Genomic DNA, 18,467 nt, shown 5'->3' on the forward strand with positions numbered 1-18,467 from the left:
CTAGTTGCTTCAAAATCAAGAAATAGCTTGGCATAAGGATTAAGGGTTGCAGCCATTGCGCACGGGGCAAAGGAGAGGATTTGCACTTGATTTGCATTAGGTCAACAAAAGTGCGCTACAAAGTAAATTATTATACACTTTTGAAAGTTCTTAAAAAAGGCAAAATGAGAGTATGATTAAGTAGAAGAAGTTGTACTTTTTTTTGATAGGCAAATGTTAGTTGTTAGTAATATTAGAAAATTAGTCATCCTCAGGGTTCGAACCCTGAACCCCTCATCTCACCCAACCCTTATGTCCCTAGCTCTTACCACTTGAGCTATCCTTCGGGGACAAGTAGAAGAAGTTGTTGAGAACACCTCTGTGATCAAGTGAAGGAAAGATGTGATTAAGTGAGGGAAAGATACGACACTTGTGCTTGAAATGACTCCTAACAATAAAAATCCTGAATATAGCCTCATAATAAAATTAGAGTGAAAAAACAAGAATTAGATATACCTGAGAAACTTTTAAAATGGTAGAGGTCTCCTAGAACTTTACACTATAGGAAAATGATTATTTCAAAAGTTTATAGCCATCTAAGTGTTTAGCTCTAAAAGAGTATACACTAATATTCACTTTGAGGTGATAAATAGCCTAGTAAGGATTTGTTTTACACGCATGAGATTGGACTTTGTTGACCTAATGCAAATCAAGTGCAAATCCAAATGCTCAATCACTTCTTTGCAATTGTATCACTTCTTCTACTTAATTTGCACTTGATTTTCAAAAGTGTTTATGCAGCTTACGTCATTAACAAATGTACGTTACTGCTAACAAAGAAAACAAATACACAATCTATACAAAGTTAACCGTGAGCAATTGATCAAAACATCATAAATGCCCAATCATGCCCAAAACCAAATGTTAGCTCCTCAGTGTGAAAAGAAAAAGAAACTCCAACAAACCAAGCATAACATAAGAGTTCAACAATCCCATATTTCAATGTGCCATTGAAGACTATAGTTTAAAGTCCTAGGTCAACGGATTTTACATTATGATTTATGCCTATGTGAGTTTCATGTCATTTTACTTGGAAACACTCCACAATTTGATGTTATATACTGTGTATGTAGGTCAAACCCAGCGATTAGGCACGGGATTGGGAAAATATGTATAAACAAGAGCACTAGTAGGGAATATCAAGTCAGGAATAATGCAAACCTAACTTACACATCTAACTTCCTACATTCTTGCACACAGCATCCAAGCTTATTCTAAGGGATAAGTGTCATTTTCTTTGAATAAGCCCATGAATGGTAATTGGAACTATGTGGAGAAGGTGGTGAAAAAAGACAAACGAAGATTTTCATTCAGTTGAAAGTAACTTGGGTGGGATATGTTTTGGGATAAATCTGTGAATAAAGACTAGAAGAAGGTGGGTATTAATCAGCTATGGAATAGAAAGAATGGAGGGTTTTGGCGCACTGCAAAGAGCAGAGTTTACTGACGCCATAACAGACTAAATAAATTATACTAGATATATTATTACCATCCATGACCAGATTTACACCCCTGAATACCCTATAATTGATATAAATAATGTAAGATTATTAAACACAAGATCATAAGAGTAAGCAGAAACTCATTCTTTGTTGGGGGTGGATTTAAGGGCGAGTATTTAATCAGCTAAAAGAACCAGTGCAATGAGATTGCAAATGCTATTTTCAGCCAATAAGTTAGTTACAAAGCGCAGAATGCCGAACAAAATCCATTCCTGGAGGCAATTGCCTATATCCATCATTATGACAACAACATCAAAAGTGCAAGATAACTAAAAGACACGAGAAGCTACTCACTCTTCTCTTCCGTAGGCAAATCTAGCTTATAGTGACAGTACCTGTTGGTTTTCCCTAGTTCCACAATCTCCTTCGCCTCGGAAAGCATGGACTCACTCACCAGTTTATCCACAACAAGCTGCAGCAACGGCACACCTACACGACACCTAGTGTTGAATATCTCCTTGACCACATCAATGGCTGTCTTCAAATCACCCTTCTCACACAGGAAGGGAACAAGAGTTGCAAAAGTGTTCTTATCAGGGTCATTCTCAGATTTCTCTATTTCGCCAAACCACTTCTTCGCTTCGTCCAAATTACCCTCATTCACAAAACCCTTGATAATAGCATTCAAGCTAAAAAGATCAGGCTTGACATCCTTCTTCTCCATTTCCTGAAGAAACTCAACAGCTTCACCCGTTTTCTTCTCCACAGCCAATCCCAACAACCTGGCATTGTAACTCCTGATATCAGGAGAAAGATTCTTCCCACCCATTTGTCCCCACAGTTTCTCTCCTTCCTCAAAACGACCCTCAGCGTACAACCCATCAAGCAGAGTGTTAAACGTGATCAAATCAGGGCTCACACCATTCTTCTCCATCTCCTCAAGCATCGAAACCGCGGATTCGAACACCTTACTCTTACAGAACGCCTTAATAACAGTATTGTAAGACACCAAATCAGGTTTCACAGAAATCTCACCAGGAACCTCCTTGAAAATGCGCTCAACGACACGGTACTGCTTGGAGTGAAGGTAAGCAGCCAAAAGGGCATTGAAAGATAGCACTGTACGGGTACAGTTTCGCTCAGGCATTTCGTCGAACATCTGGCGCGCGCGCTTTGGCATGCCGGATTTGCCGTAGAGAGTGATGAGGCGCGCAGAGAACCCTTCTTTGGAGAAGTCGGAATACTGCTTCTGATGCTCGAGGATGTCGATTACTCCCCGGAACTGTTTGGCGCCGGCGAGGCGGCGAACCGTGTCCTCGTAGATGCCGGTTTTGGTTCGGAAACGGTCAACATCGCAAGCTTTCTTGAACTTGTCCACCAGTTTCCTCAAGTTCACTTCCTTGTACAGGTCCTGCGAGAGTGACTTGATGCTGGTTGTGGCGGCGGCGGCCGTGGTGGTGGCGGCGGGTTGTGTGGCGGTACAGAGGGTGCGGTGAAGAACGCGATACATGATGTGGTGTTCTCTTTGCCTTCGAAATGAATGAGGAACACAAGTAAGTAACTAACGAGTGTGTCACCCTACATAGTAGAGGAGCCACTATGTTCTTTTTTTTTGTTTTTTAATAGTGTTCTCCATATTGGGCTTGGTGTGCATTTTTTGTTTTTGGTCAATGGGTTGGTGTACATTATATTGGCCCCATGAAAGGTTGTCCCATTAAAAGTGCAAAAATATTTAAGAAAGGTGTTGTAGGATGAAACCAGGTGGTCTCCGAATGATAGCTCAAGTGGAAGAGTTAGGGGACATATGAGTTAGGGTGGGTGGTCCAGGGATCAATCCCTGGTGAGAGCAATTTATCTTTCCGATATACCAAAAAAAAAGTATGAAATCAGGTGGCTTTTGGTTAGATGGTCACGTAATGAAACATGTGATGATCAGAAAATCTTTTGATGGGGCATGGGTATAGAAAGTAAGTTGATAGTTTCCTTAAGGAATTTGAGTATTAACTTCTTGAGAATGTAGTCTTGTAGTATCAAAATTCATCGTTACGGGAGGTTCTTTATATATGTCAGTGGCATGTAGAAGATTAAACTGCGAGAAATTAATTCAGGAATCAATGTCATGAATCCAGAATCTCCTTCATTGTCAAATGTTGAAATTCAGATACTTCATCCAATAAGTAGAACTATAGTTGCTCTAGTGTTGCAAACTCGTAAACGTATGCAATTTGTCAGAATTGTGTGACCAAAGTTTTCATGTATTTCTCTATACTTGATATGTATACGCGTTGTTGTTTTAACAAGAGTCATACGAAGAGAAGAAAACAAAATAACAAAAAATTGGGTAAGAATATGATGAAATAAAAAGTGAGGTGTGAATCAAAAGCCAACTTAATTAAAAGCATGTTTAAGAGTATGTTTGGTGTAATGAAGTGAAATCCCATAGACAACTCTAGTAGAATAAAATTAATTTTAGATAAAAATATTGATTTTTGTGAGTCATTTTAGAAATTTGATTTCTTACCCAAAATCAATTTTGTCAGAAGATAGAAAGAGCAATTTCATTTTTTTACATAATGAATTCTAATATTTTAATGACTAATTTCATAATATTATTCAAAATTTTATTTTTTATAATATATTCAAATAAAAGTCACTTCAATTATTTTCACCCTCTTTTACTTTACTAAAATATATTATGACAAACACTAATCTTTTTTTTTTTGGTTATTGGGAGGGACTAAGCCCAAAAAACTACAGCCGAACTAACCTTGGGTAAGGAACACCCATAACATCATAAAACAATAAATTCCTACAACTAGGGGGAGGGACATCATGGACATGAACCCCCAGATGCAGAGAATGAGCCATGTTAGCCAAGCAATCAGCGACTTGATTTGCCTCTCTCAGGACATGAAAGCATTTGACCTCCCACTCCTTGAGAATCAACTCCCTGATCTGGAGAACAAGAGAAGCATAGGGGTGAGAACACTCACAGCCACTATTAATAAGATTAATAGCCAAAAGAGAATCGCTCTCAACAAGGATTCTCCTCAGACCATGCTCCCAAGCCAACCCAAGCATAGTGAAGATACCCCATAATTCACTCCAAAGGACATTAGAGCGACCCAAGTTTCTACTGAACCCAAACATCCATCTCCCATCAGAGTCTCTGCAAACACCCCCACAACTAGCAGCATCGGTACCCTGTCTAACAGAACCATCAACATTGCATTTAACCCATAGCAGAGGAGGAGCACACCACGTTACATTGATTTCACGCCTGCCATGGTTATCAGCTTGTTGGACAATACCCGACTGCACTTGGTCACATGCTGCAAATTCTGCTACCAAACGCATAGAGGTCTCAACAATCCTGTGGAGATCGAAGACTCCACCATTGAAGGCGACGTCAACTCTAGCTTTCCAAATGGCCCAAAGGAGGAATCCGAAATCAAAAGATCTCGCTGTCCCTGCTGAACACAGCTCGTCATGAAGAAAATTAATCACCCAGTCCTTCAATCCAAGCTGAAAAAATCGAGGAAAACAACTATTGTCCAGAATCTGATTCCAAAGGGGCCGCACCTTCGAGCAATCCCTGAATAAGTGAAGGGCTGATTCGTGCGCTGAATTGCAAAGGGGGCATAGAGGATTACCTGTCATCTTCGATTGCCATCTCTTTAAGTTCACCCACAGGCCATTGTTGGCTAGACGCCACAGGAAGTGATTGATTTTAAACGGACCCTTCCACTGCCAAATCAGCTTCCACCCAGAATCTTGATGTTGAGGAAGACCAGAATCAAAAGCTTCATAAGCTGACTGAGAAGTGAATCGACCATCACTTGTGAGGCTCCAGCAAATCCGATCAGGACCAATATTGGAAGCCGGCGGCGGCATAGCAACTATCTCTGAAGACAAGTCTGCTGGAAGGAGATGTTGGAAGAGGGAAATTTTCCAGACGCCAAGTTCAGAGTCAAAATAATCTGCCACTGTCTTAACTTCTTCAGAGGGAGGAATTTTTGAAAGAGCAGAGTTGATCAAAATGGACCCAGAAAAAACCCATTTATCATACCAGAAACGAACAGTAGAGCCAGACCCGATTTTCCAACGAATATTTTTTTCCACATCCAACCAGGTGCCTCGGATAGCACGCCAAACATGCGATTCACAACCCTTTCGCTGCACTTCTGGAATCTGGCCAGAGCCACAAGAGTACTTCTCACGAAGAACCCTGGCCCAAAGAGCATTCGGACTCGACATCAGACCCCATCCAAGCTTCATAACAAGAGATTTATTGAAGTCATGCATCCGGCGGAGCCCTAACCCACCATTCTGTTTTGGTTGACAAAGCTTAGACCAAGCAATAGAATGAGCACCATGAGACCTATCTGTGGTTCCTCAAATAAAGTCTCTTTGAATTTTCTCTAGTTTCCCACACACCTCTTTTGGAAGAAGGTTCGTCTGCATGCTATAGGTAGGAAGGGCAGCAATCACAGATTTAGTGAGAGTAACTCTACCTGCAAAGTTCAACATCTGAGACCGCCATGAAGAGAGCCGTTTCTGGGTTCTATCAAGGATGTACTGGTAGCTAGAGGATGTCACTCGCTGATGAGCTAGAGGGACTCCCAGGTACTTGCCCAAGTCAGTGGTCAGGCTAATACCAGACAAGTCAGAAAGTTGCCTAGATACCACTGACCCCACATTATTAGAAATCATCAGGCGAGTCTTTGGGATGCTAACCTTCATACCTGAGGCACTACAGAAACCATTCAGACAACCCATAATGCACTCCATCTGGTCCACTGATGCTTCCCCAAAAAGAAGGAGGTCGTCCGCGAAGAAAAGATGAGAGATAGGTGGTCCATTCCTTGAGAGCTTAATGGGCCTCCAAGCTCCTGCATTAACTGCATCACCAATACTATGGGCCAGCCGTTCCATACAAAGAACAAAAAGATAGGGGGAGAGAGGGTCTCCCCGTCTCAAACCTCGTTGAGGGGTGAAAGAAGGCGATCTTCCCCCATTAAAGGCAACTTGAAACCTGCAAGAGGAAACACAAGTCATAATCAAACTGCATAAATGGTCTCCTAGCCCAACCTGTTGGAGGGTTTCATGCAAGAAGGACCATTTCAGTCTATCATAAGCTTTCTCCAAGTCAACCTTAATCGCAATCCACCCAAGTTTCCGTTTCAAGTAGCGCATGGAATGGAAAACCTCTTGGGCAATAACAATATTATCTGAACTATGTCTGCCAGGAACGAAGCTACATTGGTTTGGGGATACTAGGTCACCCATAGCCTTCCTCAATCTATTTGTAATGATTTTAGTGATTGTTTTATAAATCACATTACAAAGAGAGATGGGCCTAAACTGAGTAAGGCGGTCGGGAGCATCAACTTTGGGAACAAGAACCAAGAGAGTATCATTCACTGCACTAATCAGGGAGGGGTCCTCAAAACAGTCAGAGACAAACCTGGTTACTGAGCCTCCCACTTGATCCCATTGGGATTGGAAAAACACCGCCTGAAGACCATCAGGGCCAGGAGCCTTCAAGGGGCCCATGCTAAAGATTGCATCTTTAATTTCAGCACCACAGAAACCAACATGAATAGAGTTCATTATCCTCTCCTGAATAACCGGAAACGAGCAAACAGTGGATAGAGGATTCCCATCACCATCATCCAGATAACCTTGGCGGAAAAAGTTAACTGTAAAGTCCTGGAGCACATCAAAGTCAGTCAACAAAGTGCCATCATCCCCAATAAGAGCTTCAATTTTATTCCTTTTGCGCCGGATAATGGTAGCTGTATGGAAAAACTTTGAATTCCTATCTCCAAACTTGAGCCACAGACATCTAGATTTTTGAGCCCAAAACAACTCCTCCTGAAGAAGTACTGTATTATATTCCTGCCAGAGCTTTTTTTGCAATTTATCTAAACCCTGATAAAAAACCATATTCAGCCGATTGTTCACACCCTCCAAACGTTTCATGATACGCCGCTTCCTATGAAAGATTTGGCCGAAGACATCATCATTCCAAGTGGTAGCCGCGTCCCTGAATTTCGATACATTAGCAATCCAATCCTCACCTGGGTCCCAAGAATCCGCCATAAGCCTGGGGAAGTTCTCGTGGGTGAGCCAGCCAGCCTGAAAACGGAAAGGACGGGAAAAGACTCGATGCTCCACAATGCCTGACACAGCTAGCAAAAGAGGCTTGTGGTCAGACTTAAGCTGGGGAAGATGGAGAACAACGGATTCAGGGAAGGTATGGAGCCATTGTGGGTTACAAACTCCTCTATCAATCCTCTCCTTTACCCCTCGTCCCTCCCAAGTAAACGGCGGGCCTTTGAATCCCATATCTGTTAAGCCACAAGATAAGAGACAATTATTAAACTGTTGCATGGAATGGAGATTCAAACCTGCACCACCAAACTTGTCTGAAGCCTCCTGGTAAGCATTGAAATCGCCAATAACCAACCAAGGGACATCCGAGCCTGGAGCTAGAGACACAAGACTCTCCCACAGAACATTCCTCATGCTAGGTTGAGGGCTGCCATAAACAAAGGTAGCCAAAGCCACCTCAGAAGTTTCCAAGAAAGAAACTCTAGCATGAACAAATTGACGGTGAGAGGAAATAATATCCAAGCTAAGCACATTGGAGTCCCAGAGGAGCCAAATACCACCAGAAAAACCAACAGCATCCTCCACATGGATTCCCTGGAAACCAAGCTCCCTAGCAATAGCCACTACCTTAGCACCACTTACCCTAGTTTCAAAGAGGGCAACACAAGAGATAGAATGTCTACTAATAAGGTCCTTCATTAACAAAGTAAAACCTTTAGCACCAGCACCTCTAACATTCCAACATAAGAAATTTATCATCATAAACACTGAAATTAGGGTGAACGAAACCAACAGCACTAAGCTGATCTTTTGGAGGAGCCTGGAAACAAGCTCCTATCTCTTTCCCGCCGAACCTCATTGACATCATCCTTGTACCCAACGTCCAAATTATCAAGGCCAAGAGCAAGAATTTTATCTTCAAACAAAGGAGTGGGATTCTTTGAGTCCTTTCCAAGGATGCCTCGAAGGACTACTGGTCGAACAGGACTAGGGGAGACATGTTTGCTATTTATGTTGATAGAACCCTTCCCACGTGCAACTTTTTTTAACAACTGAACTGACTTGGCAGCGTCATTGTGAATTGAGCTTGTATTGTTAATTCCACATGTAGACCCCACTTTCATCTCATTCACTTTCAGTACCTTTGACACTGAAATCACATTAGATTCTAGCATAGTATTCATCACATTAATTGGTGAATTAACCACTTCCACAATCTGAGGAGCAATAACTGTCTTGATATTTTCCTCATTTTGTAACAGATTCTGACTTGGAATATCCCTCTTGCCTATGATTATGGTTGGCCCACCTACCCTTACTGGTTCATCATTAAGTGCAATCACCTCATTAATAACTTCCATATTTATCACTCCATTGCTTTTACTGGTTTCCCCTTGATTACGCAGAGCATTGAACCTGGACCCATTATTCAAATTCGAATTGGAAGCATTAATGGGCCCCTTCAATTTCGCCTGAATCCCGCCTTTCCTTTTCTCCCTCCTCACGATCATCCATTCACCAAACGGCTGAGCTTCCGCCGACGCCGGGGACGGCGGCTGGGTCGTCGTACTTTTGCCCTGAGCAGCCTCCACACCCAGGGGCAAGGTAGAGAGCGGGCAATTCTCCTGACGGTGACCGAACCTTCCACAGTGGAAGCAAATCATATTCAAGCCTTCATATTCGACTTTGTAGGTTTGATCATTCATGGTGAATTTTGCAAGCAGTGCTTTCCGAAGATCAACCTCCACGCAAATCCTTGCAAACCTGCAGCGCTCCGTGCCAACATTTGAATTACCACCATCCTTAGCCACTTTCATTGTACGATCATCAATTCGCACCATGCGTCCCAAGTGGTTACCAATTCGCCACAGAAACCGTTTGCCATAGAGCTCCACAGGGAACTTTGGAATACGAACCCAAACAACAACTTTACCTGGGATCCCATCCTCCGGCACAAACCCTGGCTGCCACTGTTGAATGATCAGATAGTGGCCCATGATAACCCATGGACCACCATTGAAAACATGAGCATAATCTGCATCGTTGTTGAAGCGAATGATATAGAATTCAAGGTCCAGATCAATGATCTCCATTTCACCCATTGGCTGCCAGAGGCGCTCCAAGCAAACCCTAAGGAGGCTAGGCCCCAGCTTCTTGCCCAAGAGTTTGACAATGATCGCTTTCCTCCATGGTTTACAAGCTTCTTTCATCTCCTGCTTGGTAACCTTGATCACCGGGCAGAGAGGATCTTGTTGAACATTCTCCTCCATATCCTCATCCCCCTCCTCTTCATCATCAACGTCCTCATCAGCATCAGACCCTGAGTTGTCGATATAGTCATCTTCCTCCTCTTCCTCGTTCTGATTATTGCCATTGATACCAACACATATATCCTTATAGGATATTAGCTTTCTAGTCTGTGCTGGAGTTGTATGTTGACGTCCCGATTGCTGTTGTTGTTGCTTTGCCTTGAAAGTGCTCCGCCGGAGATTATCGAGTTCCTCCGGCAATGCCCCCTTACTCGCAGTGCTCTCACTCATTGTGATACTACAAACACTAGTCTAAACATGCATCAAACTGTGGTCAGAAATTTTGAATATGTTCGCATCCTAATTTATTTCTAATTGTTCACAATATCAGGATTACATACGCAATTGCTACTGCGATCACAATTTAAAGCTTTAAATAATAGTTATCAAACGAACTTAGGAAAAATTATCATTTATGAATAAAGTAAAGATTGTGAGACAAAGGTTATCAATTACCATTCCAATATCAAATTTGGTAGAAGCTAGACTACGTAGCTTCTGCTTTAATTACTACTGAATTTCATAATATTATCCAATAAAATGACTTTTACATACATATTTCCAAACATTTAATTAGTATTTCACTTTTACTGTAATCATTTATTTCAAAAATTTAAATTTATTAAAATCAATTATGACAAACGCTCATCAAAACATGTATTTGTTAAATAATTGTAGGCCATAACCCTAACGATAATTTAAAGCACCCATGATTGCAACCAAATTTGTTTATAATCTTTCGCAGCATTAGAATTATGCAATCGCAACCGCGACCACATTTTATAGCTTAAATTAAAAGGTGTCCAAGCAATTCAAGAAAAATTATTGTTGTCATGAATGAGAGGCATGTAATTATGGAGTGAGTGAGAGACCAATAAAAGTTACCATCAACATAGGATCGATCTTCAAATCGAGAAAAAGATAGGTGTTTCAAGGCAAGATCAATGTCAATTACAATGAGGTCAGAAGATGGATCAGAGACCCGAATATCCTTCACAGGAAGCCACACAAGAAGCTCTTCACTTGACATTCTCTCCAAAATCCCGAGCTGTCCAAAACTGAGATTGGCCATCACCATAGAGTCAAAGAACACTTTGGTTTCATACTGAGCCAACCAGGGATGATGCATGTGCACCTCCATGCGACCCGTTTGATCAAGATTGAATGACTTCACGTTCTGAGGGAAGAGCCCACCTGGCAAGCCATGGTGGTGAAGGACCTCCATAAGATTAGAAGAAGAAGAATTTGTTGCGGTTGTTTCCATCAGAGGAAAAACCAAAGAAACAAGAAGAAGAACAAGGAGGGATGTGAGAACAAGAAATTTTTGTGTCAAAGACATGATTGATGAGGGAAGTGGTTGTGGCTGTGTTGTGTGCTTTTGAGGGTTTTCAGGTATGTAACAATTTGTTACTCCAAATGTCAAAGTGCTGTGTAAGATACAGTGAATACGTTTAGGGGATTTTTATGGATCTGAGTTGGCACCAATCAGGATCTAGAGATTACAATATTACCCTTGTTTTTTATCCTCTAACTTTAAAATGAATAGAGCACTAGCGACACTCTCTTTCTAACAGTTTTTACTCCAAAGTGTTGTGTAAGATACAATGAATACATTCCAGGTGATTTTCATGGATCTGAGTTGGCACCAATCAGGATCCGGAGATTATAATATTACCCTTGTTTTGTATTCTATAACTTTAAAATGAATATAGCATTAATAACATTCTTTTTTAATTTACTGAAATTAACGTGGGTCTCATTTAAGTGAAATTTCTAAGGCACTTATCAAATTAATTATTTACATTACACCGGTTAACGAAAAATAAAAATATCTTGATCAAATATTAGCACGGTGTATCAAAAAAATTATAAGAGTAAATAACAAGTGTCTTCCTTCTCTTGTATCCCAAAAAACAAAATTTATAAGAGTTTATAAAGGCAACATTAACCGACTTGGTTTCATAAAAAAAAAAATATAACCCACTTGGCTGATATAGTAATGGTAATGGATTCTCACATCTCACATGATCAAATGAGAAAAATCTCATCCATTAAAAATATATTAGAATAAGAGAAATATTTTTAACGCTTTAGATCTTCTTCATGTGGTTATGTCACATAAGAAGATTATTTTCTCTTTCAACACTTCATATGTTAAGCACGTAATTTGACGTCTGATTCCCAACTCTTACAAATGAAAAATATCTATTGGTCAGCCTCCTACCACTTAGAGCATCTACATCCATCATACCCACTAAAATATCTACACATCATTTTTTCAATTTCCCATAATACCACTTCATCTACCCTATTTTACTAACTTTTTACTCCAACCCAACAACTCTTAAAAGTTTTTATAGTGGATCCCACCATCAACATCACATTTGTATATTTTATTATTTATCTCCATTTTAATTAATTGTAAGTGCTTGTAATAAATACAAGCTCACCTTTCAAGTCTAGTGTGGAGTATCTATTCCCACATACTCATCTTTGCCATGTTGGAATTAAATATGTACTCCAATGGAGATACTACCATTGGAGATGCTCTTAAAGCGTTAACAATAAATGATGAATTTGTTTCACGATTATTGATTGTGGGATACATTGGTTAACACCGAAAAACGACGCAACATATAATAAAATTAATTAATTTTTGTCCTTAACCTCCTTTAATTTAATTATGTGAAGACCTTAATAATACCCTTTAACTTTTCTTCGTCCAACTTACCAGCAATTATTTTATATTTTCTTACCAGTAATTATTTTATACTTGGAGCACCAAAATGTTGTGTGCCCCACATTTTCTAGGCCTTCAGAAAGCGGGTACACCACATGACAAGTTAGGATTATATCATTCAGGTGCACGAAAAGGACCAATTTTTTCTCTCTTTTGCAGTCAACAGATTAAACCAACTGCCAAATCCTCACAACAGAGCAATCATGAATGGAAAACACCTTCAATTTCAATACACATGTTCTCCTCTTAATTTGTTCACTCACTTTCAAACAAGCAAGAAATGAGTTAACAAAGTTGTGGTCAATTCTGTTATGCCCATTCAACATGTAACAAACAATGGAATATTTTTCTCTCTCTCATAAGAAACACAACCTGGATTAACTTGGGACCATAGTAAAGCCCCTCAAAACACATGATGCCTTTGTGAGAAGCCCTTACATAAATGTATATATAGTAGCCTTCTCAACTTATTTAATTTACACTCACTCTCACACTGAAATAACTTTTCCTCCATTTAAAAGCAAAAATGGGACATGTTTACGATGATAGGCTTTCTGGACTGGGCGAGCCCCTAGAGGGGCAACGCCCAGCATGTATCCCGCCCTGAGGCGGGGCCCTGGACTTCAGATGGGCCTTGATCTTGGAGGCCCAATTGGCCCAATAGGTAGTACCCAAGCTCTATAAATAGGAGGTAGTTATCAATTGTAAAGGACTTTTGGCTCATTTGATAAAATAACACATGAAATTCAGCATTCTCTCTCTTACTCTCTCTCTCTAGCACAATCTCTCCACCCTTAGGTACTATACCTTCCCTCAATGTTCATTCCCAGAACATTTTGGCGCCGTCTGTGGGGACTGTAAACTTTCTACTCCCATTCACGTGGATTGATTGTGCATGAAGTTACCTCTGATTGTGATTAGGCAATTCTCTGGTTTTCCGATTTTGACTCTGTGACTAGTGTTGGTTCTCCGATCGAGTTTGCATCGTTTCTGGTTTGGATGGAGACTCGACGCAGGAGGCAGCATCATTCACCAATGCGGCAGCGGATTTCGCCGCCTCGACGGCCTCATCGGGTGGACCTGGATTCTCCGGTACGAACGACAGGAGTACAGTCGCCTTCTCCTCTTCCATCACCACCACCTCCTCCATCGCCTTCACAGGTAGGATCTCTGGAGCGCTCACCAGAGAATTCACCTGCTCCGGAACAACAGCCGGCGGTGACACAGGAGCAATGGCGCCATTTGATGCGCAGTATTGGCAACATCCAGCAGCGGAATGAGCATCTACAGGCTCAGTTAGATTTCTACCGTCGCGAGCAGCGAGATGACGGAAGCAGAGAAGCAGATTCCGTGGCTGAGTTCCGTCCGTTCTCGGAAGATGTTGAGAATGTGGCGATCCCGGATAACATGAAAACGTTAGTTCTGGATTCTTACAGCGGAGATTCCGATCCGAAAGATCATCTTCTGTATTTTAATACGAAGATGGTGATAATTGCGGCGTCAGATGCGGTGAAGTGCAGGATGTTTCCATCGACGTTCAAATCGACGGCGATGGCGTGGTTCACAACTTTGCCGCGTGGATCGATTTCAAATTTCAGAGACTTCTCATCCAAGTTTCTAGTGCAATTCTCGGCAAATAAGAATCAGCCGGTGACGATCAATGACCTATACAATATTCGCCAGCAGGAAGGGGAGTCACTGAAAGAGTACATGGCAAGGTATAGCGCGGCGTCGGTAAAGGTAGAGGACGAGGAGCCTCGAGCTTGTGCTTTAGCATTTAAAAACGGTTTGCTGCCGGGAGGGTTGAACAGCAAATTGACACGTAAGCCGGCGCGCTCGATGGGAGAGATGCGTGCTCGTGCCAGCACTTATATTCTGGACGAGGAGGACGACGCTTTCAAAAGAAAGCGCGCGAAGTTGGAAAAGGGCGACACGTCGCCCAAGCGCGTGAAAAAAGATAGGAGCGGCGAGGATAAGGGGGACGGCAAACAGCAGAGGCCAGGTGAGGGGAAGTCGGTATTCAAACCGACCAAGGAACAGTTGTATCCACGGCGCGATGATTATGAACAACGTCGGCCTTGGCAATCTAAGTCTCATCGCCAGCAGGAGGAAACTGATATGGTGATGAACACAGATGTATCGGATATGCTCCGAGGGGCAAGCGACGCAAATCTAGTGGATGAGCCGGAGGCCCCAAAGTATCAGCCACGGGACGCCAATCCCAAGAAGTGGTGCGAGTTCCACCGATCCGCCGGGCATGATATGGATGACTGTTGGACTTTGCAGCGGGAGATTGATAAGTTGATTCGGGCGGGATATCAAGGAAATCGTCAAGGCCAGTGGCGCAATGGTGGCGATCAAAACAAAGCGCACAAGCGGGAGGAGGAGCGAGCGGACGCTAAGGGCAAGAAAAAGCAAGAATCAGCGGCTATCGCCACAAAAGGGGCTGATGACACGTTCGCTCAACACTCAGGACCGCCCGTCGGGACCATCAACACCATCGCCGGGGGATTTGGCGGCGGTGGCGACACTCGTGCAGCGCGTAAGCGCCATGTTCGTGCCGTTAATTCCGTTCATGAGGTCGCTTTTGGATTCGAACACCCTGACATAACAATCTCGATGGCGGACTTTGAGGGGATAAAGCCTCATAAGGACGACCCGATTGTGGTGCAGTTAAGGATGAACAGTTTTAACGTTAGAAGGGTACTCCTGGATCAGGGTAGTTCGGCTGATATTATCTATGGTGATGCATTTGACAAGTTGGGACTAACTAACAATGGTCTAACTCCATACGCGGGAACCTTGGTAGGTTTCGCGGGGGAGCAAGTAATGGTGCGGGGATACATTGATCTAGACACAATATTTGGGGAAGACGAGTGTGCTAGGGTTTTGAAGGTAAGGTATCTGGTTCTCCAGGTGGTAGCATCCTACAATGTCATCATTGGGCGAAATACATTGAATCGCCTTTGTGCTGTAATTTCGACAGCCCACTTAGCGGTCAAGTATCCGCTAAGCAGTGGAAAGGTGGGAAAGCTGAAGGTGGACCAGAGGATGGCGAGGGAGTGTTACAATAATTGCCTTAACTTGTACGGCAAGAAGAGTGCGTTGGTTGGTCATAGATGTTATGAAATCGAAGCTTCGGATGAAAATCTCGATTAGGCGGTGAGCAAATTCTGGCGAGCACGTTTGCTTTGGCGATGGAGTTCGACGGCGAGAGAATGTCGTTGGCGTTGGAATCTAGTAAGCGCGTTTTACTCCGGCGCCTGGTGGGCACGTTTTGTTTTGGCCATGGAAGTTTGGCGAGTAAAGCGTTGCTATGGTTAAGATCGCTGGCCAACAAATTTTTCCAATTCCTTCAAACTTTTCCTTCATCTTTCATTTGATTCCCTTCTCAGTTGTTGTATTTCCTAATTTTCTTATTTTGAAGTTGGTATTAGAAGTTATATTGTCTTCACTGGTTTTGATTCAGATAGAGAGGAGCAAATCGGATCAAAGAGAAAGAGTGGGTGAATTGAGGCACACCATTAAAGTTTTGTGAAACTTGGAAGACTCTTCCATAAGCGGTTTGTTATTGGGTGGGACAAGCTCCTGATGGCGCGATTTAGTTACAAAGTGAAACAAGTTTCACGATGAACTAAGTTAGCCCCGGAAAAGCCCACGTAACAACCGGATTCATTGGCGATGTGTGGGGTACAAATTGCCCATTCTACTGAGCACCGCTTTGGTAATCCAACTGGCCATTGGAACCCAAAGCACTTTGAGTCCCGAAAAGGGACGATCACACCAAGGGTGGCGACCTACCGCTAGGGTGGTGACCTCATGCCAAAGGGTGGCGACCAAACGCTATGGGTGGCGACCTGTAAGACTCAGTTTAGACACACAAAAGTCGCCAAAAGGGTGGCGACCTCGCGCTAAGGGTGGCGACCTACCGCAAGAGGGTCGCGACCTACCGCAAGAGGATGGCGACCTACCGCTAAAGGGTCGCGACCTACCGCCAAAAATGAGGGTAGCGACCTACCGCAAAATGGTGGCGACCTACCGCAAGAGGGTCGCGACCTACCGCAAGAGGGTTGCGACCTACCGCCAAAAATGAGGGTAGCGACCTACCGCAAAATAGTGGCGAGCAAGTCAAACTAATTTCTTATAAAGCTAAAGCAAGATGGTGATGACGATGCGGCGGCGACTAAAAAATGTATGGCGGAAGCATTCCAACATGATTTACAAAATATCCAACGGCGATATAAAAAGCTATGGCGAAGGGTTGCTTAAACATAGACGAATGGCGGAAAAGTACACTACAAGGTGACAGTAAAAGCTAAAGTAATGTTAAAATTACATTATTCATTGTTTTCTTTCTCCTGTTCTTCTTCTTCCTCTTCTTCTTCAGTCGCTGTCCAGAGGTTTTGGTCAATCAGGGGAGGATCGTCGGGACCAACCAGTCCTGCGGCGGTTATTTCTTTCATTACTCCCATGGCGCTAAAGTCAAAGTTCGGGTACAAATGTTGGGCCTGATCTTTGGCGAGGTAGAAACCGCGCTCGCGGTTGTCAAGGGCGATGTCAGCGGCTTGTTCCCTCGCCTCAATGGCTTTGGCCTTCTCCGTCGCCAGCTCGTCCTCTAGACTTTTGATCTTTGCTAGTTGGGAAGCAATCTCAGCATCTTTCGTGGCGAGGGCCTCGGCGTGGGTTTCGGTCGCTTTCTTGATCTCCTCGGACGTAGCCTGCATCACCGCCTCCATGTCAGATTTCGCCAAGGCCAAGGACTCCGCAGACTTTTTCTCTTGCTCCGCCAACGCTTTTTTCACTAACTCCAGCTCAGCGTACAGAGCGGCAAACTCTGACTCCTTAGCAATCAGTGCCTCGCCTCGGGCGATCAAGTCCTTCTCAGCTTGCTCTTTCTCCTTCTTGCAAGCTTGAAGGCTTGCATCAAGCTCATCTGCTTCTTCCTTCATCAGCGCCAGCTGATCCTCCAGCTCGCCGATTTTAATCCCCGCCGTGCCAATCATCTTGTCGGCATAGACTTTGTCTTTTCCTGCCTGCGTCGCTAGTTTGTCGAAACGCTTTTCCCAAGCAGCGGCGGCTTCTTGATGCTTAGCACTTTCGGCCTTCAACCGCTCAGCTTCAGCGTTGGCGGCATTGAACTTCTCAAACGTGTGAGCAAAGATGCACCCAGCGCGTAGGAGGCAAGCAAGAGTCTCCTCCTTGGTATCATTCAGGCCCCGACTCAAAACTTCTTTTTCTATGACGTCACGGTTGAGACCAGCAAGTAAGAATTCTGAGGGTTCAATGGCGTTGGGGAGTATATTATAATAGCTTGAAGAACCGACCTTGGGAGCAGGGGCTTGTTCAATTTGAGCCGCTTCAGAGGTAGTGGCAGCGCCAGGACAGGATTTTTCCCCTTGATGAGGCGGGGAAGGCATGGAGCCCGCATCACGTGTTGGGGGCGGGCTAGGAGGCGCCTCTTGGCGAGGAGGAGACTTTGGGGTTTCATTTTCTTTTTCCTTCTCTCCAATAGGAGTGTCGGAAGACGCAGCAGCTTTTGTGGCGTTAACGCCGGCGGAGGCGGCTGTGGCGCCAACAGAGGACTCAGCGGCAACAGCAGCGGTCGCACCGGCGGAGGCAGGAGTAGAAGCTGGTACGGCGGTTGGCTCGGTAGCTGCGGCGACGGAGGCTTCAGCGACATTTTTGCCTTTAGGCGCAGCAGCAGTGGTGGGCTGAGCGCCAGGGTTGGATGTGCCGGCGCCGGAGGAGGCTTTGACCAATCTTCTCCTCTTGGGAGCTTTGGTGCTCTCGGCTTGGTTCTCAGCACCGCCCCGTTTTTTC

At 43.5% G+C, this 18,467-nt stretch overlaps 1 protein-coding gene across 1 annotated transcript; it reads right to left on the reverse strand.

The window, feature by feature from the left end:
* Positions 1–1,656: 1,656 nt before the first annotated feature.
* LOC130714595 (pentatricopeptide repeat-containing protein At1g55890, mitochondrial) lies at positions 1,657–3,067 on the reverse strand. Its single transcript, XM_057564502.1, has one exon. It carries the CDS (start codon positions 2,989–2,991, stop codon positions 1,828–1,830), a length of 1,164 nt encoding a protein of 387 aa, XP_057420485.1. The 5' UTR covers positions 2,992–3,067; the 3' UTR covers positions 1,657–1,827.
* Positions 3,068–18,467: the final 15,400 nt, after the last annotated feature.

The sequence above is a fragment of the Lotus japonicus genome, chromosome 4 (assembly GCF_012489685.1).
Source record: "Lotus japonicus ecotype B-129 chromosome 4, LjGifu_v1.2".
Taxonomy (NCBI): Eukaryota; Viridiplantae; Streptophyta; class Magnoliopsida; order Fabales; family Fabaceae; genus Lotus; species Lotus japonicus.